The 26,360-nt window shown below is 41.8% G+C and overlaps 1 protein-coding gene across 5 annotated transcripts in view; it reads right to left on the minus strand.

Annotated features, from left to right (window-relative positions):
- Window positions 1–26,360, minus strand: part of CELF2 (CUGBP Elav-like family member 2) — a 127,746-nt gene that overhangs the window by 62,854 nt on the left and 38,532 nt on the right. For 4 of the 5 annotated variants that reach the window (XM_027897565.1, XM_027897566.1, XM_027897564.1 and 1 more), the window contains exons 4-5: window positions 9,845–9,893; window positions 1,101–1,235 (exon numbers count right to left, since the gene is read on the minus strand). In XM_027897565.1, the coding sequence (XP_027753366.1) occupies window positions 1,101–1,235; window positions 9,845–9,893 (184 nt within the window). Of the gene's footprint in view, window positions 1–1,100; window positions 1,236–9,844; window positions 9,894–26,360 lie in introns of those variants that run through there. The other variant, XM_027897568.1, reaches the window with a different exon arrangement.

Raw genomic sequence — 26,360 nt, forward strand, 5'->3', positions numbered from 1 at the left:
GGAAGAATTCTAAATCTATACCCATGTCTATGTGCAAAATGGGTGCTATTACTTTTTTCTGTGCCTTTTGAAAATGTAATAAAATGCATAAACTGTGCTTTCTATTTTTTTTTTCCTATGGAAGTGATGTTTTTCACAGCTCCACACTTTAAAGTACTTTATGCCCTGTGCCATTAAATGGCTGTGGCAGGTACCACAGCATCCTTCTGCACTGACAGATGGGACTATTTTTATTTTCTTTTCCACTCAGCAACCCCTGGCACCGACATTTTGAAAAGGTTCACGCTCTGAGAATAAATTCAGGTCCACGTACCACGGAGTTAATATGCACTCTGGGTCATCAATATAGGTTTATTTTTCTTTTCAATATGTTTTCAAAAGGCCTCTCCCCAAAAGGCACTTTTGCACTCAAAAGGGATCACTGGCTGTTGAAGTCTGTGCTGCATTTCATTTCCAAGTTCAAGTCGCCCACTTGACCACTCTTGATGGTGCTGCTTAACATCTCTCCCCTGGTTTTTGAGTTGTGGTAGAAGCACAAGATTTGAAATCTCTTTTTACAGACTTTTGTCCAGGCAAAGCTCTCAGGTTCAAGCTAACCTCTTCACTACAGCAGACCTATGTTTTGCATATAGTTACAGAAAACACAGGAACAGAGGAGATAGATAGTGCTACAACGTGGGCCAGTTCTCATGACCCTTTATGCCTTTAAGCGGTCATTTACAGTCCTGTCTTTTTTTTTTTTTTTTATATATATTTTTATTTTGGCCTTGTGCTACAAAGCAGAAATGGGGTCAGGGAAGCAACTTTGATTTTGTGAGAGCAGAAAACTGAGGGTGTTTTCTCAGGGTGCAAAGGAACCTTTCCAGCTGACAAACAGGGCGATAACACAAGTTAATATGTTGGCACCGAGACCTTTCTGACACTGGAAATAAAAGGTGATAATTTCAGTCACTGTGAAAAGTTCATGTGGATAACTTCATCACGTGGGACGTATTACAGCATAACCTCTCGCTGCAGACAGCGGCTCTGCCTACCTTGGCTGTGACATATAGCTCCCAATTAGCACTTAAGGAAAGAGACTTTACAGGCTGCACACTCACCTCTGCTCAGCCCATCCGGTCCCCGAAGGATTCGGCATTCTTCTATCTGGCCGAACGGAGAAAACATCACCCTGATATCATTCTCATTACACTTCTTCGAAACCATTCCTATGAACAATTTTCTGTCTTCCACAGCTAGAAGATAAAAATAATGAATGAGCAAAGGCCATTTCATCTTTTTCCTGTGATCAATGCTTCATTACCACATCAAACCAAGCTCCAGTCATGTGAGTCTGGCTCTGTAACTGAAGACAAGTCCTAAGGCAAACACTTTATACTTACAACCTCCCCTCCCCCATTCCCACCCCAAATATCTCGGTTTTCTTTCTCTCTCTCCTTTTTCTAGTGGTGCTTGCTGTTTAGATAACATATTAATTGGCTGTCTTAGTCACTCTGCATACGCCTCCCCATAACGGTTCCTAAAAGAAAAGCACTCTCTGTTAGAGAGACTTTTAAAGATATCTTTGCATAGATTCTAATTCAGATAAATTCCCTCACCCCCCTCATGTGTGAAAAAAATCATGACGGGGTGAGGGTGAAGAAGGGATTTTGCGTGTAATGATACGAGCTAATGAAAAATATTCCCGAGAAATGTTTTGAGAGAGCAGCCCCTATGTGAGCTTTCAATTTCTGCCAACTTAATGCACAGCACTGGAAAGGCAGATGTGCAATGACTGCTTTGGAAAAAGAACGCGTTGAATTTTTCTGCTGGTTTTTTTTTTCCAGACTGGCACAGCCCTCTCCCCTTCAGGAAGACACAAGGCACATATTCCTGGACATCACTTGAAGACCCTCAGATTCATAACGATGCTGAGTTTGCAAAAAATACCCCTGAAAAAGCTGCTTTACCTGAAGTATTGGTAAATTATTTCCTGCCTGCGCTGTCACCAAAACCAGCACAAGCTGGACTGCTGCAGCAGGACGCACACAGTCCTGTTAATCAAATTCAAATTTACAGGTCTAAAGCTGGGGACTCTTGTCAAAAATGAAAGAGGTCATCAAAACTTAATTCACTCTGGAAAGACTTAAAAATGTTAACGCAACCATCCATCTATATTAAACCAAAAATCTAAAGTGCTTATTATACAGTGCATATACCAGTGCTTTCTTCTTCTCTGGAAATGGCATGTAAATCCAATTCCCTGTTAATGAGCAGACTGTCAGGGTTTGTGGGGAAGCAAAGAGAGGAGGAAAGCTTTACTCCAGAGAGTCTGCACTGCACTTACTTATTTCTATTATTGTGCAAATTATTTTTGTAACGAAGTATTTTCATTTCTGGGCTTACAAAAAAAAAATAATGAATCCTCCCTTGCTCTCCAACTCTGTCTCCTGTATTAGTACGAGTCTGTCAAATGGAATAAATTGCAGTTGGCGAAGAAGGAACTGCGTCCGTTTTTTCTAGGATCTTATTTGTGTTATACTTCAACACTTTCATTGCATTTAATAATTTCAAGAATAACAAGAAGAGGTTCATGTTTATTGATCATGAGAAGTGTTTGAAGTAATTTTCTCCTTAAATCGCTGACTTTAAAAAGTATTTGTAGCTTTTATGCAAGCAAGCACCAAAACCATGCATTTTTCAGAATCCAAAACAGAGACCAGCCCCTGCAACCCCAGCTTCTCACTCTAAAGGCTTGCAAGAAAATTGGCGTGAATTTAACACCCAGGGGAAAACGTTTTCCTCAGCAGAGATTCCTCAAGACTGAACATTTTCATTCACACTTTATATTGAGGTTCCACATGCAGGTGAACCCTCCATAAAGGGTTAAAAAATGATGAATGCACGGGATGAGCCAGTTATGTACAGATCAGGAGCTGAATATGCGTGATTGCAAATAAGACCTACAAGTTGGGATATTTTTATATGTATATATTTATGTCTTATTATGAAACTTTACATCTGATTCATAATATGTAACTGACCTTGATGTTGCTAATAATTATTTTAGGGATGGAAAAACTGAATTGCCTTGCTCACAGCTACAAGAGGAGTGTAGGCAGCCAGTTCTGCTGGTGAAAAGATGCCTGTAACTTGGCTTTTTACAATTCCTATACTGCACTGGGCAATCTTTTTGAGGAAGTTCCCTGGCCAGCCTGTCCCCTCAACTACAGCCAAAGACTCTGGGCAGGGTGCAGGAGAGGTTTTGAGACACAAGACCCAGCTGGGCTGCCCCGACTGGGTTTCTCCGTATCACAGACTGAGGTCAGGCTGGGGGAAGCCTTGGTGCCAAGCACAGGTCCAATCACTGCCTTCTGCTCTGTGCTATGAACCTCTTAATTTCTGTGTGTCAGCTAGCACCAACCAGTTTAAACTTGGGTTGATTTTAGGCTTGAAATACAGTGTGCAGGTCTCCCCCAAGGGTGACTAGGTTCCAACCCTCTTTTAAAAACAGCTGCTGGCTAAGTTGAACAAATGCCTACCTCAGCATCCCAAAGGAGGTCCCTTGGGTCCTGCTTTGGTGTCAGGACAAAGACTCAAACCAAAGAGGTTCGCATGGAGGTTCAAAAGAAATGAGATGCAAACAGAAGGCTTTGTTTTAATTTTCCAAAGAGTAGCAAGCGACAAACTCCCCACCGGCCTCCTTCGGTTTCGCTGGTAAACCTATAAATATGCCATTTAACTAACATGATTTGCAGGTTTGCTGCTTGAGGGTGATTTTATAGTAAATTAAACATCCAGCTCCTGTGTACTGTACATCTTAAAAATGCAGATTTCATGAGAATGCTCAGAGTACAGAAAACATATTGATATGATGACGTGCTCTGCATTCAGTGCCATTAGTCAGTGCTGATCAGTGTTGAAGCTTAAGAAAATTGCTATTCTTTTTTTGGCTAGGGGCCCAGCATAAAAAAAACATTTAAAGTGACAATTGTCAAGATCAAAATGACATGTTTTCACTCCATCTGATAGAACATCTGATATTATTAGGCTGAGAGAGTTTTTAACCATATATTCTCACACAGAGAAAGGAATGCTTTTCCACCTCGATAAGACTGACTGCCGAGATCCGTTTCTGCATTTTGGGTCAGCCACTTCTCTCCTTTCTTTCTGAAATGAATTCTTACCTGTCAGGCAGGCAAGGTTTGAGAATCAAATAGACAATGGGCTGCAAGAAGTGTGGGGTCAAGAGGGGTTAGAGGTTAGCAAACTTTGGATCTGCGAAGCCTGAGCATTTTCCCGTGCATGTTGGGTTGCTCCCATGGACTGTGAAATGAGGAGCCCAACATTAAACACAAGTGACCCAGCAAAGTGTTGAGGTCGGGACAGGTGCTACCTGCTGCTGGCTGGGGAAAGGATGGCACTCTAAACCCATCTCACCTAACTTCAGTCACCTACAGCCAAGAGATCAGCTCCTCTAAAGAGTGACTGATCTCACCTCTCCCAGAAATATGGGATGGGCTGTGCCATGGGACTCTCTCCCTTGCTACTGGCAGTAGATAGGGCTGTTACCTTCCAGCCAACTCCCAAATCTTGGTCATCATGATAACACTTACATGTCCTGAGCTCCAGCTGCAGGGACAGAAGGAACAAATGAGTTTTGAGGGACTGGACAAAGACTGGGAGCTGTAAGCGCTTTGGGCAATGATAGCAGGCCAAGAGGAAGGCTGGGCAGGGAAGGATAACAATGCACAAGGGTCAGTACCTGTGTGCACATATCTCTTAAGCATTTCACTGCTGGTTGTTAACTCTCTCTCCCACACTTGGAGTAGGTTTCAATAATTCAAAATCCATAAAAATCAAATGTGTTTTTTTGGTGAGTGTTTGACACCATTATTTATGAACCTTGCTCACAGGCTTAGTTGAACTTTCTGACTATTTTGTACCACTGTGTGAGAAGGAAGTAGATACAACCATTAGGAAGCAGCTGGTAGGATGGGGTGGCTGAGTACCCCTCCTTGATGGAGCAGAAGTAGCCAGAAGGTCACAGTAAACAAGACCTGAAGTTCTAGTTACGGGAAGGAAGGTGTGAAACTACACAGCATCTTGATTAACACATCACGGGGTTCACCTTTAATCCATCCCAACATATTACAAACACAGGTTAGCTGTGCTGCCAGGGCAGTGGGAGTGACAGATCCAGTGCTAAGCCTGCTGGATTTGGGGTGGGTTTTCCCAGAATGCAGGAACCCTGTGTGACGAGGGGCAGATACCTGCTTTAAATTGAGACGAGATGCTCTCGTAATTCCACCAAGACTAGCTCTGCCACCACTAGCACGGGTGCCTGGGCACTGTGTTTGAACCCAGAATGCTGCATTAGCCACCCAAGGTTATAGCAGATGAAGCCTCTCCCTGCTGGGGGCGGATTTTTTCAAACTGAGCCTCCTGTCTCCTCACAGCACTGCATCCAACGTGCAGAATAACATCCTGAAGGGTCTAATTTTTTAGCTTTACTCAATTTGCTTCGGTAATGAGCATTTCTTGCAGGCTGTATTAGATCGCTTGTGCTAACCCAGGAGAACAGAGGAATAGAGGTTATTTTCTGAATGCTACAAAAGAATTAAACCCTGTAATAATCATGGGAAATCTCCCCAAAGATTTAACAAACATTTCTCTCTTCTAAACACTCAAAATTCTGAAAAATCAAAATTATAACCCTTTATTACACATTTCTGAGGACTCCAGTCAGATAGAGTCCATTTCCTCCCCTCCCAGAAGTTGTTTTCTCTTTTGAGCAAATCAATAAGCAGTTAATTATGTATAAATGATGGGTTTTGTGGGGTTTTTGTTTTTGGTGTTTTTTTTTTTTTTTTTCCCCCAGGCAGAAGGGAAGAGGGGAAACCAGACTTTTTATCCCTATCTGTAAGCCTGTGAAAACCCCTTGCATACAATCTGTCAAAATCACACCTGGATCTGGAGCTGCCTGCATTAATTATCAACTTTTCTATGTGTTAGTGCTAACATATGGCATATAATTACTCGCATCCAAATCGGCTAAGTTGTGCCACTTAGAGTTTCAAAATTATTTTTTAACTTTTCACTAATAAAATAAATAAAAATAAATTATAAGATTTCTCAGCTATCCTCCTCCCTCCTTTTAAAATTTTTTTAAATAGAGAATTTTGTCATTTTCCCTGGAGCAGTGATACTCTGATCCACTTCAGAGCATACTGTCCGTGAGATATGTGCCTGAAAGTATGGACTGTGTTCAAATCCAGATCCAAGACACATTTAAGTATTTGCCAAGTGGTAGCATGTTAATGGCCACAGACAACTCAGAGTCAAGTAGCTGTTCACGTGTTTTTCGGCATTAGAGTGCAGGAACCCCCTTTGTTTGAAAAAAGGGAAAATGTCCTTAAAAGGATAAATACCGTGAGTGAGTAACAGTCAACACTAACCTAGTAATGGTGGAGCCTTCAAAGTCAAACCTATGCTTTTCTGGAAGATAATCCTTAAACAAAACTTTGTAGATAGGTTAAAACAACCACCTAGCACAAAGGTGGTCAAACTAGACCTAACTGGGTGATCAGACCAGGACACACTACAAAATTCATCATCTGAAAATCTTTGAGAGATGTTACATTTCTCAACAATAGGAAGCCTTTCAGAATACTCCTGGGTAGACATATTAATTAGATCTAAAGGCAAGTCTTGCCCCATCAACTCTAAATGCTAAAAGCTTGACGGAAGAAATTAAGCTTTGCTTCATCTGCACGAGCAGAGAAATGACTCAAACACATTATACGCAGAGGGAGGTAATCACTGGGACAGGTATCCCAGAGAAGATGGGGATGCCCCATCCCTGGAAGTGTTCAAGGCCAGGTTGGAGGGGGCTCTGAGCAACCTAGGTCAGTAATATGTGGGCAGGAGGTGGCTCTTCCATACCCATCTCCCAGGTTCCATGAGGTGAGCTTTGTCTTTGGCGCTAAGGGACAGTGATGCACACACCTAAGGACAGGAACAGTGACAGAGATGGAGGAGCATTTCATCCTGGTATTCTCTGGCTTGGATGCTCATTCAAACCTGTTTAGCAAGGGACTCAACAGAGGGAGGGTACATATCACACAGGAAATACTGTTATTTGGAAACCTCTGTAAGTTGAACGAGAGGACCTCTTCCTCCTCCCTATGGTTCTTGAATGGGTCTATCAATCCTTCACAAACATGTGCAAGCTCAGAAGAACTGTAGTGAGTGTTTAACTTCTCCTGCATATCTGTTTACAAGATATCTGGAAATTCTGACCAAAAGAATTTTATTAACCTCTTTGAAAACGGACTAACACCACTTTACCTACAAAATGTACTGGGATCCTCCCATGACTCAGAAATTAAAGGATTTCAAGTATTCCTCAAAAGCTCAAACACCACGGATCATGAAAACCAAGATGCCTTGGCATGCCTTCTTTCTTTTCCCCTTTGAACTCACCAATCTGGTTGAAGAGATACAGTTTACAATTTGCTGTTGGCATGGATAATATACCTCCTCAGATGGATAGCCTGAGGCATAGGGAAAACACGTGCCAAACAAGCCTCTACATCCCCCATGCTGCTGTTCTTTCCCCTTCTGGATCTCCAAGCTGCTTGCAAACTGTCACCTACTCCATGAACCCCATGCCTACGCCATGTCTTTCTGAGGAGCAGAAATACTGCATCACTGCAGTATTAGCTTGCCTTCTGTTTCTCCGGTCAATTAAAAAAAATTAGTTCACCACCCCTAGGACATGCCTATCAGAAGTTCCTACACCCTCTAGGAGTCTAAATTTAAAAAGGTTTTTAATTTGACAATTGGAACCTCTGATCTGACAATTTGTTTTCCCCAAAATACAAAGAAGGCAAGAAAAAAGAAGCGAAAAAAGACAATCCCTCATGATTTTCATGCTTGGAGTAGGTGCCAGAAAATAAGCGAGTATTCCCACAATGCAGACAGGAGTTTCATGCAGATAACCCTGGACTAACAGCAGCAGCCAGGAGCCAATGTTACCCTGCTTTTCAAGCAGGTGCTACTTGCAGAGTAAGACAGAATTTGCACAATTCCCCATAGTGTTTTGCCAATATGTTCAATCTCCTTTAGAAAGAAACACTTCAGGCAATGAACAAGTAACTCACTGGGAGTCAATTTTGGCCCATTGCCTCTTATTTTTCCAATATACCCAGGAAATTGAGGTGAAATTTGTCTTTGAAGGAAGAACCCATAGAGGCCACACTTAGTTCAGAGGGTTCACGCCAGTGTTCCTGTGCCTAAGGGGGATAATTGTGCCCACTTCTAGCACTAAATACCATGGAGTGGAATTTGGATTTGTTCTCCTTGACTGCAGTGGTGCCTGAACAGTTCAGTCCTTCTGCCCATGCTGGTGCCTTGGCCTCCATTCTAAGCACTCAAAGACAGCAAGAAATCACTGCTAACATCTATTTGGAAAAGGTTCTTCACCCAGAGGGTGGGGGTGTGCATTGGATCAGGCTCCCCAGGGAAGTGGTTGTGCTACCAAGCCCATCAAAGCTCAGTGAGCATTTGAACAACACTCGCAGGCACATGGTGTAATTTTTGGGATTGTCCTGTGCAGGGCCAGATTTTGATGATCCTTGTGGGTCCTTTCCAACTCAGGATATTCAATAATTCTGTAATTCCAACCTGAGAGAGAACACCCCTCCCTTACAAATGGGTGACGGCTCGTATTTCCTGTGCTCACGGCCACTTTTGTTTGGAAAGTTGTTATAATGGGAAACCTAGCATAATGTGAAGTTTTAATTTCCTTCCAAACTTCCTAATCCTTGGAGGAGCCCGAAAAAGGGTTGCACTACAATTAGCAAAAAAAGAAGCCTTTAAAAAAAGCCTTGCGGGGAGATTTAGAGCCCAATCATAATTTACATTTGCAGGTATGCAGATCTCTAAGTGCACGGCTTCTGCCCTGATTACTAATTAATGAGGTGCAAAGATGCCTGTTGGAGGAACCAGCTCTGATTATGTGGGCCTTATGGGAAAATGAAGCTCTTGCAATCTAAGAAGGCAGATGATATCTTTAACATATATTTTAGAAAATTACAGGAACAAATCAAGGGGCAAAATATACACATGTATATATTTTTAAAGAATCACACCCAGCCAGGTTGCGTTACCATTCGATTATCTTATTTCCTTGAATATATAAACCTGGCATGTTTAATAGATTTAGAATGCTGTCTGTTTTGCATGTCATATACATCCACTTAGGCAGTACCCTGGTATTCCAAATGGATATTACTGTCTTTATAGCATTCATTTTTCAATCGTTGAGAGGAATAAGTATACAGAGAGCTGCAAAGTGGGTTTCCCAGTTCATAATGAAGCATATGATTAGAACCTAAATTTGGCTCAGATTCAGAACAGCATCATTCTATAAAAAGGTAGTTTAGGCAAATGTTTAAGGCTGATCATCTGCTTATATAGTTTGTTAACACAGGAGTGGTTTTTTGTTTCCTTTTTTTTTAAATTTCACCATTAAAATTTCACCTCCATCTTATCAATATCAGGTGCTCCCACATCACCTTGCTGTTAGGAGAAGCCAAGGGAGAGATGTATGCAGTGAGGTGAGTCGTGATGTACAGGACGTACAAGGAGGACCCTTTTTGAGAACATTTCCTTCCTTCTTCAAAGCAGAAGATAAAAAGGAGTTCAGAGCAGCTCAATACCTTCCCCAACACGTCAGGTGTAGGGAAACTACCTCATATAATTTTCACCACACAAGGACTAAAGCAAAACCTCTCACAGTGTTGTGCTTACTTTAGTTTAGAGAGAGTCATAATTAAATAAAAATAAATTAAACACGTACCATTTGACTTTTCACTATCTGCGGGTTTCATCTGAATAGGATGATGCATCTAAAAACAAAAATGAAAGAGAGTAAGGCAGGTTGGATAGTCATAAAAAATCAAGAATCATGTTTTTAATGAAGGGCTAAAAGATACATGATTTCATCTTAAACATGTTGAAATTATATAAATTTCAAAATGACACTGTATTATAGGCTTTCAAGAAAAAATAAAACGGTAAAAGAGCATTTTATAACCATGAAGATTAAAAAAAATAGATCACTGGGCCCACAGGACTCCTATAAATCTTTAATTTGCTGTATCTAGTTTCAGAAGACCTCAAAGTTACAGCCCTCATTAGTTTATGGCATGCTTGGTTTCTGTTTTACCAACTTTTTTTTCCTTGAGCTCAACCACTGCCAAAATCAAGTTGGAATTTTCAAGTAATTTAAGAACTAGCAAGCATTTCAAACTTACTCTGAGGACTTGAGTTTGACAAATGAACTTTGCTTGTAAATAAAAAAAATGTGCTGATTCTTCTAGGACTGAAGAGGAAGAGAATCTTGCTTCTTGCAACAGTTTCCTATAAATGTTCATTATTTCATCTTTTTGTTTTAGAGTACATTATACATTCATTCATAAAGTTTCCATCACAACATGGAACAATTCTGGCTTCGATAAAAACTCCTAATCCTTTTTTCTTTTCAACCTCTTCCTTCATTCATGTCCCTCTTACTGCAAAGGAGACCTACCCCTGTGTGCAGCATTCCATCCTGAACATCTCATGGCATCTTAATGGTGTGTCCTCAGCTTTCTCTACTAAATGATGCTGCTCCCACACTCGTTGATAACTCCAACAAAATTTTTACAGATGGTGCTTTTGTTCTTTCAGGAATAGCAACAGTCGAGCTCCCTCTGTTTAGAGTGTGTGGCTTTTCCATGGACATTGGTCATAGCCAGACACGAGGCCACTGTGGTGTACTCAGGGAAATTTTGTTACAGGTTCTCAAAAGCCTTCAGAACTGACCTCACATTGAGATTCAATGTGGGAGATTTTTAAGCTTGCAAAAAACCCCACTTTTATTTTCTTTCACAGCATCTGCATAGTTGCTGGGATTTGACTGCACAAACCTCCTGGCAGCAGCAGGGCCACTGCCTTTTCTCTCCTCAGCAATTCTTTACCAATTCACGTGAGCAGATAAATAAATGTGTGCTCTATCTGCTTTTGTATCATTTTTCAGTGCAGCAGAGCTGAGTATTGCCTGAAAATGTCAGAGGCAATTCCATTTTTTTTTAATAAAAGACCATCATGACAAACTTTGGGAAACAAAAACAGCTGAGCAGGAGAGAACATCCGTGCCCTCATATCAAATGTGCTTTCAAAGCAGCACAGAAACCCAAATCCGTATTGCCTTTGGTGGAGTCACTTAGCCTCCAGGGAAAAAGATGCTGGATTCTTTAGAAAATATAAAATAGAGCTGTGAATGTTTCTGTGAGATTTACTCAAAGTCCAGAATGCTCCCTGGCCCTGCAAATCAATGCGTTGCCTGTGCTGCTTGCAAACTCCCCACTGTGCCCTAAGGAAAAGGCAAAGCCACAAGGTAGATGTAGTCGCCAGGATGCATAAATTTGCTTCAATTCTAACAATTCTGTTCTCTTTGAATCATTCATTTCCTAAATGGACCTTAATAGCCCAGCACTTTTCTGCCACTCTTACTCGATCAAATTTATAGGAAAAAGGGAATTTCTATCGTACTCTGTCTTTAGTGCTTAATGTTTACCCCGAAATCAACAATACACTGGGCACTGCAGGAGACTTAAAATTCATGGGAATGTGATGCAGCATGTCCACTCAGCAATCCAAAAGAGAAAGAAGAAAAAAGGTGTAACTTGCTCCATGAGCCCACTGAGGTTACTGATGTCTCTGAGGAGCAAAGGAGTGGTGAAAAAACTAGAGGAAAGGTAAGTACTGTAAATTTCAGGCCTTTTGTAGATGCTCTTTTTAGCTGCATTTATATGCTCCAAAGAGGAGATATTTTGAATAAAGGCAACTCTAACAATGTTAAAAACCTCTCACTTCTGAACTTCTCAAACTGCCTGAACTAGAGAAGCCAACTTTAGACTGAATTCATGTGAAGAAGTTATTTTTGCAGCCCATGGTCACAACATAGAGATCAGTGTTACCCAACAAAAACACTTATTGCACCCAAAATCATCCTCTTCTGTCACACATAATTACCCCAAGTTCATTATGTCAGTAGTCTGGTACATTCAGGAAGCAAGAAGCAAGATTTAACAGGATGCTTCAGTTGGGTTTTGACTTGATTTCAAAGGCTCCTGCTGAAAACTCATAGTCCAAACTCCCTTCACACCAGCAAGCTGAATTCGGGAGTAACGTTGTTGTGCTTAAAATTATATTGGTGCAAAATCAATACAAGATCCAGCTCAGGCTTGGAGAGCTTAAACTGCAGAACACCCCCGGAAAAAATGGATGCGATACACAAACCCGGTTTCAGCGAAGAGGAAGGTGGAAAAATACCTTCCTGACAGTTTCCTAACATGAGAGGGCTCATGTTGAAGCTTGTTTAACCCTGACCATCACCAATTGATACGTTAACAACCTTTAACACTAGATTCAATAAAACATGCCATTTATAACCTGAAATGGGTTTTACAGAGTCACTGGTTCGCATCTCATTATTAAACTCATTGCTGACCTCTAGAGACAACTGCCGTGACAATACATATTATAAGCTCTCTACCCATAAAATATTTAAAGGTAGGTGTAAAAAAGAAAGGAAAAGGAAAGAATGACTCTCAAAGAAGTGTGCAGTGAATAAGAAAATTAAAGGGGCAGAGACAAAAGCTAAATAGTTACCATCCTTTCACTGTACAATGAGCAAAAGAGAAAATAATCTGTGCGTTTTATATCTTCCTTGTATAACTGCAGGCTATAAAAATAATAAAATAGCTGCGCTTTCCCAGGCCCTCCAAAAGATTATAGATGATATAAACCTTTTTCAAATTAGATGCCACTCACTAGAATCATGTCATCTACTGAAATGAAGGATTTCATGTCTTATCAGAAAGCTGTTATTGTAGCTATACATCACTTATGGATCTCAAGGTAAGTGATTTCTCAGTTTGTCATGCTGCCACACAGAACAACAGGACACACTTTCTCCTTTGCTTGAAAAAATCTTTGTTTAAGAAAACACGGCATTTATGAATGCACAGTTGCAATTAATAAATAGGCAAGAGCAAGAAAAGTAACGACAGCAAATAATCGAGAGACTTGAACACTACCCTGTGCTCAAACCACACAATAAAAGAGAGCAACACAGCTCTCAGGCAAGTTCTTTCTGAGCGTGGGCAACTTCCCCTGGCAAGCACTGTGCATGGGGATATCACACCCAGGCTGGAGTACGGGCTGTAAGGAACACCCTCTCCTTGTCAATATTATGGAGAGCTCATAGTTGTGCAGCAAGGACAGCACAACCCACCTTTCCTACAGGCACTCTCTGTCCACAGGTCTCAAAACACACCATGCCACTGTTTTACAACTGAGAACAGGCAAATGCCTGCTGCCCAAGGTCGCTGGTGCCTTGTGGCAGTGCTGGCAGCAAAATGGGGGCTTCATTGCTCTAACAGAGCCCGCCTGAAGCTGGAAGCCAAGCACACCACCACATCTCCTTGGGCACAACCCAAGCAGGGGTGCTGATGGTCCACAGGAACCAAAAAGGCAAAGAAACAGTTGTCAAACAATAAATCCTGAAAATCCCCCTAAAATCAGTGAGAATCTAGCTGCTGGCAATGTCCAGGGCAGCAGCAGGACCGTGTGATGGCCTAGAATTACAATTGAATAGTTACATCTTTTTTCCCCCTCACTTCCTCCTGAGTACTTCCCACTGTATGTAACTACATCAGACAAAAAAAAAAAACCACAGCAGAACAACCCAAAACTTCTCAAGGCACATACCCTCTCCAGTTTTAGAGCACCAAACTCATCTTTTGAACCACAATCATGCTTCCTATTTACATTCTTGTCAAAGCCATGTGACATCTGCATGGGAGAAAACAAGCCGGCTAAGAGTCTGTTTCTGGCAAAAATACTGCAAGGAAATTAGATTAACCTGGGTGGAATTCTATCTGGGAATTTGGAGTCTGTCGTGGTGATTAAGTCATCATTTCTGTCAGATTACTCTAATCGGCTGTCAAATACGATTCCACAACCCCATCTGTAACTTGGCATCCTCGTTATTCAGTCGATGTTACCTTCTGTATACAAAACAAACACCAAACAAGGAGGTGTGTGCAGTCTAGCATTTAGCAGAGTCATTAGCTGTGATTACTATTGTGTGCTTGCACATTGCACGAGGCGAGCAACGTATGGTTTGTTTCATTTAGTCAGGAGATGCTTCAAATCAGGTGTAATCTTTACCCCTGAAGTGATAAGGGTGAGTGGGGAAGAACTGTCTCCAGGCATGGATGAGGATGGGATTGGCATGGTCCAAGTTGCCACTGAGACACCTGCAACTGCTTAAATCTCCTTTCAGAGTCGTCAGTACGTCTGGTGGAAAGGCCTTTGGGGCACCTGCTTTCCATCCATTTTCTGAAGAGAAATTGGCATTCAGATGTTCTGGGTAGGCTAAAGACTTCCTGAGAGCAGTAATTTCTGTGAGTGAAGCAAGGTTTGTAGGAGGAGGCAGTTGGCACTCTAAATGGTCTGTATTGGCTGGTTTCATAAGAGGTATTTTGTTAAACATGTGAGTATGTTAGTCTTACAGAGGACTTTAGTGATTAAAAGCAGGAGCTGCCTTTCAGTGAAGATGAAGGAGCTGATGGGCTCAATTTGCTGCAGCTGTGTTGAGTCTGTGAAATTCGGGTACCCTCAGCACCTCTGAAACTCTGGTCACATAATTAGACTATGAAAAATCATTACTTTATGGTCCATTGCAAAAACACCTTCATATGTGATTATTAAATCCATTAGCAGCTTTTATTCTCCACTCCTGCCACCACAGATGCACATGCCTCACTCCTGTGATTCCTCATGCCTTAAGGAAAGAAAACCACTCAGCAAGAAAGGACTTAAAATGCGCATAAGCCTGTCCACACCTTGACCCACCTCAGTATGGCACTAAAAGACCACCTCAAAGTCCTCTGAAATTAAGCACAGAGTGACTTTACACCACCAGAGTTGAGGGGATGTTTGTGGACAATGTTGTATATGACCCCTCATTCCTTATCATTCCTCTCATCATCTTTCTATAACCTTTTAAAGCCACTAGCAGATTTCTAGAGCTCTTAGCCCTTTTCAGATCTATCCCCCTCCTCTCTTCCCTGTCATCTGCCCTGGCTGTAAGTTTCTAGCCATGACCCAGCTCAGTTTGTGCCTTACCTGTCACCCTCACAAACCACACTGCAGAGAAACACAACACAGAATGGAGTTAAACCTTCCCCCAGGCAAAGGGTAAATTTGAAGAACTGGGGTTACTTGGGTAATATCCAAACCAAACAGAAAGCAATCGTATTAAATGATGACAGCTTGTATGCATCTTGTCATTTCCAGCACTTTGGGACTTCTCCTTGCTGGCATTAATCACTGTTGAAGCCAAAGGGGACTTCTTTCATATTTTCTACCTCTCAGAATTGTAAAATGTCAGGAGAAAATGTGGGAGAGAGAGGAAGAGATGTCACACCTTAATTAAACCCTAATATTCTTCTTGGGGGAAGGATTATAAGTCCAGAGACTTTCTGGAATCAATAGAAAAACCAAAGAGGAAGAAAATATCAGAGAGCAGCAGGGAGAGGCTGAGGGCACAGGAGAAGAAAAGCACCTAAAGAGGTAGCAGCACAAAAACCAGCTGGAAAAAATTATGTTCTTTGTCTAACTCCAGTCTGGAAATTAATTCAAAGCTTTCTCCAAGTTCCTGATCCAATTAGTGAGTGCAGCTTAATTAGACCAGTAGTCCAAGGAAAAACTGCATCTCTACTTGCCAGGCTTCTGAGCACATTCACTGAGTTTGGAAGTCAGGAAGGCATGTATTGACCTACCAAAGGACAGGGGGAAGAAGAGGAAATGGTCCATAAGCACCAGAGAATTAAATGATTTTCACTGTCTTCAGAAGCGGTTGTTTTCATGGATTATTATGTGCAGATACCTCTACACACACACCCCAACCCCTCATTTCAGCTTCCAGCTCCCCAGTTTTTCAGTAGAATCCTTTCAGAGAAGCTCTTAAACACATTTCTCACATCACTTCATTGCCAACTGGTTTTGCTTTTTTAAACCCTTGTGACTCACAAGTAATACTAGTTTCCCAGAACTGAAAGAGGTGTATTTTCCTATCGAAAAGAACTGTTTAGAATGACTTCTCTAGGGTCAAACTAACTTGAATTACGCAGTCAATATCTGGCTACAGCTTCAGGGAACTTCTCTGGAAACCAGGGACAGTCTCTAAGGCCAAATAAATACTAGTGAATAAAAGAGGTAAGGGACTGCTCTCTGGCTCTTAAAAGAAGTGGCATGGCACAGCTTGCATTTACACAGTCACACTTCTCCTTCCTCTCGAAACAGGATGTCCTTGTCCACAGTGTCTAGTGGGAACAGTGTCTAGCCCATGTTATTCCCCCAAATATGCCCACACACTAGGCAGGAAAGTGCTAACCAGCACCACGCTCCTGCTTGCTTCATCAGCACAGGCAGAGCTTTGGATTCCCAGTACTGGTTGGAGTAATTTACCTTAGTTTATTCATGGGTAAAAGGAGGACAAATGTGCATTCATCACACAGACTCTCACAAATGAAATGTAAAGCAGTTGCTGTAACTGCCTGACTGATGGCATAGCTAGAAGATTGTTTGCTGTCATCCTTTCATAAATCCCAATTTAAGGCATTTAAGCTGTGCTAGGTATTCATACAATTTTAGCGGTAGAAAAATGCGGTCAGTTACTTGGCCACCCAGATTACTGTCAGACAAATATATATGCATATTTTAGAGAGAGAGAGGCAGGGAGGGAAGGAGGAAGAGAGAGAAGCAAGAGAAAATGAATATTGCTGGTGTGTGCCAAATATAGTTCATGCAGTAATGCATAACATCATTATTTTCTATTTAGAGCACAGAAACAAGCCTATAGCTTGCTTAAAACAAGTCGTTCCTTTTACCGGAGAACACTAAAACCGCTGAAATTCAATGGCTTTTGGAAGCTTTCCAACTCAGTCATTTGCAATCCACTACACTCTCTGGTTCAAATTCAAGTTAAATTAAACATCAGATAGAGAGACTAAAAACTAAGCTGTGCTTTAAAATAATATTAAAAATTTTAAAAATAATAAAATAATACAATAATAATGGAAGTAATAATACTAATAATTCATCTAGTGATCCCTTCCACAGTCACCCCCACATCCTGCTGTTCCTCCTGTACATTTACTAATTAGGCTGTGGCACTCAATCTCCTTTAAAAGTTGTATCCCCATATAGAAATTAAAAAGTTGGATGTCTTAAAAGAAATTCCCTTCCTAATGTACAAATAACTAGCATTGCTCTGTTAGCAGTTCTCCTCCATTTATTTAATCCCTTCATTTCTTACCTCCCACACTTATGGCAACAACTCCAAGACAAAAGCGAGCCCAACAGAGTGGAGATAAAGAACAGGAGGTATGGCCAAAAATTGTCTCTTCAAAATCACTTGGAAAGCAAAGTGATTAACTATCTTCTCTTCAAACAAATGAGGCTTTACAGAACCTATTCAATCCTAGAAACAGACATTAAGTGGGATTCTATACCTTGTTGGGAATAATGCCTTGGGGATATTTCACATCATCCATGCTTAAAAAGCAAACCCATTAGACATCTGAGCAAAACATGAGATATTATTTTAACAGCAAGAGTTATCCATCTCATCTGCAGCGGCAATAACTTCTGTTGACATTTTGCCAATTGAAGTTTGCATGCCAACGGGGTGAGGCGGGAAGACAACAAAAGTCTCTCCGTGACATTAATTGCCTGGGTTTCAACACCCATTCAAGGTAACTGCGAGGAGCAAAAAATTCCTGCCCAGGTTTCCGAGCAGAAAACGAAGCGCGGCGAGGCGGCGCTTTGCCCGGCGCCATGCAGGGAAGCACGGCATGGGCCGGAATGACGATCCGAAGGGAGGGAGCCAAGCTGTCCACACCACATCAGAGCCTGAGCTCCTCACGCTCTAATTGATTCCTCTCCTAACACCACTGCAAGGTACTCACCGCCGCTATCTCTTTGCAGCAGAAAGGAAGGTGACGGGGGACTAAGGCATAGAAGCTACACGTGATTCATCTGGAGATATTCCACAACTGAAGCAAAGCCTCTCAATCCAAAAATCTTGTCATTTTATCATCAGATACAGGTAAGACATTAATTAGCGTGCGCACTCCACACAACCATATTTTTTTTTACAGTATTACTCCCTGGATACCCTACTCAAGAGGTAACATAAGAACCTGAAGCGGTGATCTAGGGCTGCTGGAGCAACCAAACGCCAGCCAAACTGTTGTGGGTTTGAAACCTCAGCTAATAACTAATGCAGCCCTGTGCCGCATTGGGTGGATTTGCCCAGCATGACCTAAGATGCCACGACTCAATTCCCAGCATGACACAAGTCTTCCAGTCAATATCCCACCGGACATGACTCAAGTGTTCTGAAGCTGTACTTTCTTCCATCTCCCTAGTTGGGCGTTTGCTTCCTGAAGTCAACAGGAGGTTAAGACTCAAAAAGGAGTACTTTTCCTTCAAAACTAAGAATGCTCCCTTGCCCCATATCAGTATTTGGAAAACAGAGCCAGAGCAAAGCCAAAATGGACTACCTATTAACTCACCTTTTATGAGAAGTCCTCCCACCTCCCATGGGAATTAAACAAAGGTCCCTCAACCATCCCAAAAGGAGGAGGCGGCAAACCAAGAGTTTGTGCTTACTTGGATGGTCTGCAGAGGCAGATTTCACATTTCTTCTCCCAGAAAAAGTCAGATTCCCTGCTCAGGAACCACCGACTCCTGAGGGCATATTCAGTGACTTTCACCCTTCTCACAATCTATGAAGGCTCAAAACAGTGTTTCCACTTTAAGAAAAACACCTCTCTACTGCCAAATGGAAATACTCAAGTAGCTCAGTCTGTGGTCACCATTTTAGGGTGCTAAGCTTCCAGCCTGGTCCACAGGAAACCCCTCCCTTTCTACATAAATCCCTCTGATTTCACATCAACATCTAGGATGATTTTTAGAAACCTGTGAGGAAAACAAAGCAATCCTCTATCCTTCTCATCCCCCAAAACCACAATCTCAACAAAATATAAATTCTCTTTCAGGCCACCAATGGCCATGAAGAAATTTAGTTTAAATGGAAGGTTTTTAAAAACATGCAATAGCTTTTGTAATGCAAAGCACAAACTCGGTTCTCAGTGAGGCCAAGGCTAGCAGGATATTAAATGCTTGTTTTGCACAAGTTTTATTTAAAGATTTATGCTGTTCTGTGCTTGCATGTACTGTCTGCTCTGTGAACTATGCTCTGGGAAAACACCGTGTGATTATGCTCATCAGTATCCTCTACCTTTGCCAAGCTAAAATTCAGGAAATAATCCTTTAAAAGAAATGACTAGGAACAGCAACGTTTCAGAAAGGCAAGAAAGTACAGACAGGGCCTTCTCTATTTCTTTCACAGCTTTATCTCATCTACACTCATCTTCTCAATTTTTTGCTTTCACATAATAAGAGAGAAATCACCCTCAGCCACTCCCCCGGTTTCACATCACAGATTTTTCTGTTCATTTACTAAGCAGATCTTCTGCCTCACTCTTTCTGCAGCATGGAAGGTCACCTTGATCCAACAACGCACTTGGGCTCCTCTTCTGACAGAAACTGGAGTCTATTATTTGGTACAAAACTCAAATTCTAGCTATAGGATTTTTTTTTTTTTATGTAAAGCTTTTTTAAAGTTCTGTTGAAAGGTTCTCCTATTTGCATTACAATGTACTAGCAAGAATATCTTATAGCTAAAAGGTGTGATTGAGGTAAGTCTAAAATAAGCCCCCAAAGCATCAAAATTACAACTTCTATTGAAATTCTAACTTTTAAATTAGAGCAAAGGGTACAACATATAGAAATAGTAGGCATTGATGATATGGGGCTGCTGCTGTTTTCACTTTTACCAAAGGTGCAGAAAAGTTCTGAGTTCGGAATACATCTCTTGATTCACAATTCCCACCTCTCCAGAAGGCAGAAAGCGGTCAAATTCCTCCCTGTTACCAAAAAACAGACCAATCCAGATTTCTTCAAAGGGCAGATATGAGCTCCCAACTACTTGTCAACACGCATGCCTCTAAATATTGCAGGGAATAGACAAAGTATTCAGGTAGAAAAGAGGTTTTGAATGAAGATGTCAGAAATCCTACTCTCCTGACTGAGATCAGCTGGGATAAGTAGTACAGTTTTATTGTTGAACCAGCAGAGCCATAATATTTTACGCCAAATGAGGATATGGCTCATAAATTCTATTTAAGCTCTCCGTGAGCTGAAGTTACAGGAATTTTCCACAACTATCCAGTATCAGCATCCAAATAAAAGCTCTCAGTGTTATGCCAATACTCTGCAGTGGCAAAATAATCTGGCTGTGGAGAGAGAATGAAAAAGATACCTTGATATTTGATCATATCCATCTATGAAAACAGAATGACACTGCAGTCTCCAGCTGCAAGGATACACAAACAGACACTGTCCACACCAAAATATGAACTTCTAGTTGTGTACACACACAATTACAAACAGCAGTAAGAATCATTTCAAGCAACCATGTTATTTTTAACCACCCTTTGTATGAACTCATTCTCTTTAATTTTTTAGCATCTCTGTAGTTAATGTACTCTGCCAGTGCTTTCTTTGGGATAAGGAAAGTGGTTTGCACTCAAACTAAACACATGGTATATATTTATAGTGCTAATCTTTAGGAATTCTAATGTATTTGAATGTTTCTGTCAATAGGTGTTTGGGAAGTTAAACAAACAAAAAGCAAATGGACGTTAGCTGAAATACACATTTTTGAAGAATGAGTCAGTTCCAGCTGGCTGTGGTGGTTGGATCAAGATGTGATTAGTAAAAGGGATGGCATCAGGAACAGTAAGTCAAAAACCAACCTGCCTCCACCCATCTGAACCAGCATCTGACCCCAAACATGAACCTTAATGCCTGTGTCTGGAGACAGGGCCCCTTGATTCTCCTGAAAAAAGCAACAATATGCTTCATTTAGTGACTATAAATGTCAGCATGTGAAAAGTTGTCTTCCCTTACTTATTCTTTACTGCTACTCTACTCAATTAGAAGTTTGAGTTGTGCCCCGTGAGTAACATCTTTATGCGCGACTTCCCTAAAGGTCAAAGAAATCTCTTTGCAGAGACGGCTTCGGGTGGAACAGCTGGAGGCCACGGAGAGCTAGCAGGAAGGTCCTCTGATAAAACCAGCTGAGCTAAAAGCTCCCACACCATTCATCCTACCTGCTCCAAAGGTAGCACTGGGAAGTCTTGAACTCCTGGCTTCTTGGCATATGCTATTTTTTCCGAGAGAGGCTAATGCAGCCTGAGGGCTGTTGCAGTGCCAGTGAAAGCTAGCAGAGGGCAAGGAAAGCACAGAGGAAGAGGAATGGGTGCAGAAAAGAAATTTCCCCCATGCCACACCCTCTATTTTTGGCTCTCATGTCAACAGGGAGGAAGACAAGTAGCAGACACGAGGGTTGTCAGCTATCAGGTCACTTTTAAACCGGGATAAATCCATGTCATTCTTTGCAAAATGAATAGGGTCACAAGCAGCAAGGGACATGCCTCTCTGAGCAACCCTCAGAGCCCTCCAGACACAAGTGTATAAACACAGCACTTAGACTGGCTGAAGGTCTAACTTAGCAATATCTGTCTTTTTGGCTAATCATATATTTTTGCACAAATAGGAGGATTCTATATTCACACGAGCACAGCAATTTCCTGCACTTCTTAGCAAGTGGAGAAATGAGAGATGAAATAATCCAGTAGCTCATCTTGAACGACTTACTGCCAATACAGGATTACTGCCTATGCCATATTTTCTAATACTTTCCTACCCCAACCCCCCATAAGGACTGGGATTTAACTTTGTTTCCTTTAGAAGATTATTCTAATTGAACAGATACTGTTTATTTTTCCCAATACTTGATCCAAGCTTTATTTCACCTCTTATGATGGTAAATCCTCAGTTCTCTGTACAATCAAAAATAATTCCCATTTATCACTGGCATTTGGGCAGTACTTGGCCCTGAAGGAAATAAATGCACCACCTACATGGATGCTGCTGTGGATGCTTGGTGAGGTACTCCCACAACAGTACTTATCCTCTCTGTATTCTTTGCAATATCTGAAATGAACATACTGTATAATAACACAGCACATTTTCCTCCAAGGTATTGTCAGGAATTTGCCACAAAATAATATTAGTTGCTGTCTGGTGGATACTTGCTCAAGTGATGGTCTAGAAAACAAACTCCCTTCAATCATTTGAGCCATTCACAGCTGAATGGAAATATAAAGGTATCACATCCCTCGCATCTCTGCATGAGGCTTTAATCCCTTTGAGATCCTGGCAGTGGTAAGGAACGCTGGAGTGTTGTGTTTATTTTCATGGTAGAATTGCAAGCTTCAGTTATGGAGGTATCTGAATGTCAGTTCACAGAGTCACAGAATGGTTTGGGTTGGAAGGAACCCTAAGGCTCATCTCATTCCAACCCCTGCCATGGGCAGGGACACCTTCCGCTAGACCAGGTTGCTCCAAGTTCTTAGTTTAAAACTAATCTTTCCCTCTGATTAGTGTCTTATTTTCCTCAATCTTACTTTCTTCAACACAGAATCCGATGTTCTCTATCTTGAAATCAGTGCTAAGACTCTATTCATGCTTTCTTAAAGATCGTTACAGACTTCTAATTATTCCTTTCAGACGCAAGCTTCGTTTTCAGTTTCTTTCTCTGTTTTTTTTTTTTTTTCCCTGTAATTCTCCCTCAGAGGAGAAAATTTCCACTCGCTGCAACTTCTAATGGTTGCAAGTGGGAATGGGTGAGCATTCCTAGGATGAATGACAGAGGCAGTGTATTAATGAGATTCCCTGATACATTGCAAATTCCATTTGCAAAGAAGCAAAGTTGCTTATTCTAACCCCTGCTTGCGTATCCCCCCTTCCACGATGGCCGATAGCCCATCTCTGAGCTACAATAGGGTGAGAGCTGGGATTGACTGCAGACTGCTTTAATGCCACTCTTAATGACAACTTGTGAAGATTAGGAAGTTGTCAGAATCAGATATCAGCAAAAGCTCCAGCTCGCTTTGTGAAGTCAGCCTGAATTAATTAATGGGTAGCTTTCCTTTGATATCGCTTTGATATTTGGCTGCAGCTGGATAAAAATCAACCACAAAGGAGGCTTCATTTTGTTTACCACTGCTTAAGACTGTTTAGCTCAATGTGGGATTTTTTTTTTCTTTTGCGGTTTTTGCTTTTTTAACTTCCCTGGCACAAGGCAATAGAGATAAGCTTTTGCCAATAAATAGAGTTATGGTGGCATCTTTTTCAATGACTGCTTCTCTCTGCTCCTGGAGATACTCAGGCTACAGTCTGGGAGCAAAGCCATTACTGGTTTCAGCAAAAAGATGGACATTCCATCCTTTTTTTTCCCTGTCCTTCAAATATTATGGACCATTCCAAAAGTGAGGCAAACATTAGCCTTGTCCTCTCTGGTAGTGCTTTTCCTGTTAAAAGGTATTTAACACTAATCACAGAATCATAGAAAGGTTTTGGTTTGAAGAGACCTTAAAGACCATCTAGTTCCAACCCCCTTGCCATGGGCAGGGACACCTTCCACTAGACCAGGTTGCTTCAGGCATCATCCTTCCTGGTCTTGAACACTTCCAGGGATGGGGCATTCACAGCTTTCCTGGGCAACCTGTTCCAGTGCCTCACCACCTTCATAGCGAGGAATTTCTTTCTAATATCTAATCTAAACCCACCCTCTTTCAATTTAACGCCATTCCCCCTTGTCCCACCAATACTGATATTTGCTCTCTGCTTTAGAGGGTGCTGATTGCTTGATCCACACACTGACAGCTTGAAATATAAATTCTGCAACTATGTGTCTTCCGTAACTTTTCAGCGTGGGAATTCTCTTTCTAATGTCTCTAAAGGTTTTGGATGTCTACCATGACAATCAGATGAACATGTCCATACTCCAGATTGGTGCTTGCACCCAAATGAATCCCTGAGTATTTCTAGCAGCCCCAGGGACCCTGCTGGCAAGAGGAGGAAGGATTTCTCTGCACACCAGAGGGAAAGAGCAGACAAAGAAGTGGCTCTTCCAACTAAGCCGATGAAGACGATAATTTCTTACAGAGAATGAGCAAAAAATCAATTATCTCTCTGGGTCTGGAAAGAGTGTTTTTAATTAGCCAGAATATGATTGTCCAAAGTGTGTTATTAGAGCAGAAGGCTCAATCAAGCCACCCAGTTTCACCTGGTTTTCCAGTATTATGTGGTTTCTAATGACCACAGAAAGGACAGAACTCACGTTTTTTCTCCCTCATCATGCACGCTGGCACATAGAACAGCATGGTGCACCTGCATAGTGTGGTTCATTACCTGATTGAGATGGGAGAAAGCTGGCTGGGAGAAACCTCAGCTTCCCTCACTGTTAAACGAGACACCACTGCAACCCTTCAATAGCGATGGACCACACAGCACAAGGTGTTTGAAGGAGGCAGCACAGCTCACAGGGCTGGACACAACAGCAGGAGGATGCTGAACAAACAGTCTCTCTGTTATAAACACGCCATGAGGCCCAGGCTCTTTAGTTGTAACATAACTCAGATCCATGGGTGCCAAACATTGCTGTCGAGGCAGGTAAATGGCATCCAAGGGCATCTCTAATGATGTTGCTTCCTGATGCCTGCAACATTGTTTACGATTTGCCTTTCTAATTTCACGATTGTAGGAGTAGTCAGACAGCTAGGAAGGCTCCCTGAACTAGTTTTTCATTACAAAGACAATTTTAATAGCTCGTGTCGTGGTGCTAATGAGGCTGACTGAAGCACCTGTACTTTCTGTTCCAGATAACAGAAAACAGCTAACACCAGCAGGAGGATAAATAGCTGTTTAAGAGAGTGCCTGGGCTATTATCCTTAGGTAAGCATCCCATCTAAATCTTGGTGAGCTTTGCAATACCCTGGGGTATCTAGTGATGGCCTCTTGATTTTCTTCAGAGCTTTCCATTCTGAAGTACACAGCAAAAGGTTCTCTGAATCAGTGATTTTTGGGTACCCGGCCTGAAAGTGATATCCTCTGAACTGATCCTCCACCCTCGCTGAGTAAGATGTTCTAAGTTGGACAAAAGACTCTGGCAGGATTTTGCAAAGTGATGACCTCAGCTGGTCGGAGTTCTGGAAATCAGAGGTAAATCCCAGTGTCACATGCCAGAACGGTTTGGCCTTTTGGGGCTGGGCTTCACATCAGTGAATTTTTCTGAGGTCAAGCCAGTACTATGCATTACTTAATTTCCATCCCAGTGTTATTATACTGCAAAGCTGTGCAAAAAAATTCCTGAACTACTCCAAAAGAACGCTCTAAAGAAGCTAAATGAGTCTAACTGCATTTGCAGCTGGGCTAATGTGCTCCTGCTTCCCACCAGATCTGCTACATCATGGAAAAGCAACAGCCTGATAGGAATGTCTGGGGTCTAAAACAGCTCATTGATGCTCATGCCCTGTGCAGCTCTTCACCTCCCTGATACACTCAGGTTTTAGGCTGGGGCAACACCCCCAAGTAATGCAGATCAAGGTTCAGCCACCTTCTCCCAATGCCTCAAGTCAATGGATCTTCCTGCACTTCCCTAATCTTGGAGAGTGTCTTCAAAACGTTTGAAGCTTTTCCAAAGAATAGAATACTTTCTAGAGCACAGGCTCATATCCAGATGTCACATTACTTGAGTCAGTGCCCTCAGCACTAGGCAACCAAGCGCTGTGACTTGCTTTCTTTCACCCCCATGAGAGTTTAATATTTTCATACACAGTGGAACAGCTTCAAGAGGAGAAACAGTGACCTCTAATCTCAGCTAAGTCCAGTGGTGAAGGCTCTGTTAGGTCAATGCAAGTTAAATCCTTTCAACAAACAAGTCAGAGAGGATATGAGCTGCATTTTCCTGACATGCCAGAAAGTTATCCTAATGATCAGGCTGTACAGGAAGGTGAATTTGACCCCTCATCCTTCACTGAGAAAAAGGGACAATATAACTATGAATTAAATGTTTTGCTCAATTTAGAGAAGTTATTTTCACTTGGTCAATATTCTCCTCTCCCTACACCTGCATATCACCCATCATTCTGCCATTAAGCTGCAAGTTCAGCTACTTACAGGGATTCCAGTGGGCTCCTAAATCACTTTTTTCCATTTTATGAATCCAAGGCTGGTGATCCATTATGTGTTTCACAGCAACTGTAGGTGCAAACCCAGCC

The sequence above is a fragment of the Empidonax traillii genome, unplaced genomic scaffold, assembly GCF_003031625.1.
Source record: "Empidonax traillii isolate 1590-97213 ecotype Southwest subspecies unplaced genomic scaffold, ASM303162v1 scaffold549:size456157, whole genome shotgun sequence".
NCBI lineage: Eukaryota > Metazoa > Chordata > Aves > Passeriformes > Tyrannidae > Empidonax > Empidonax traillii.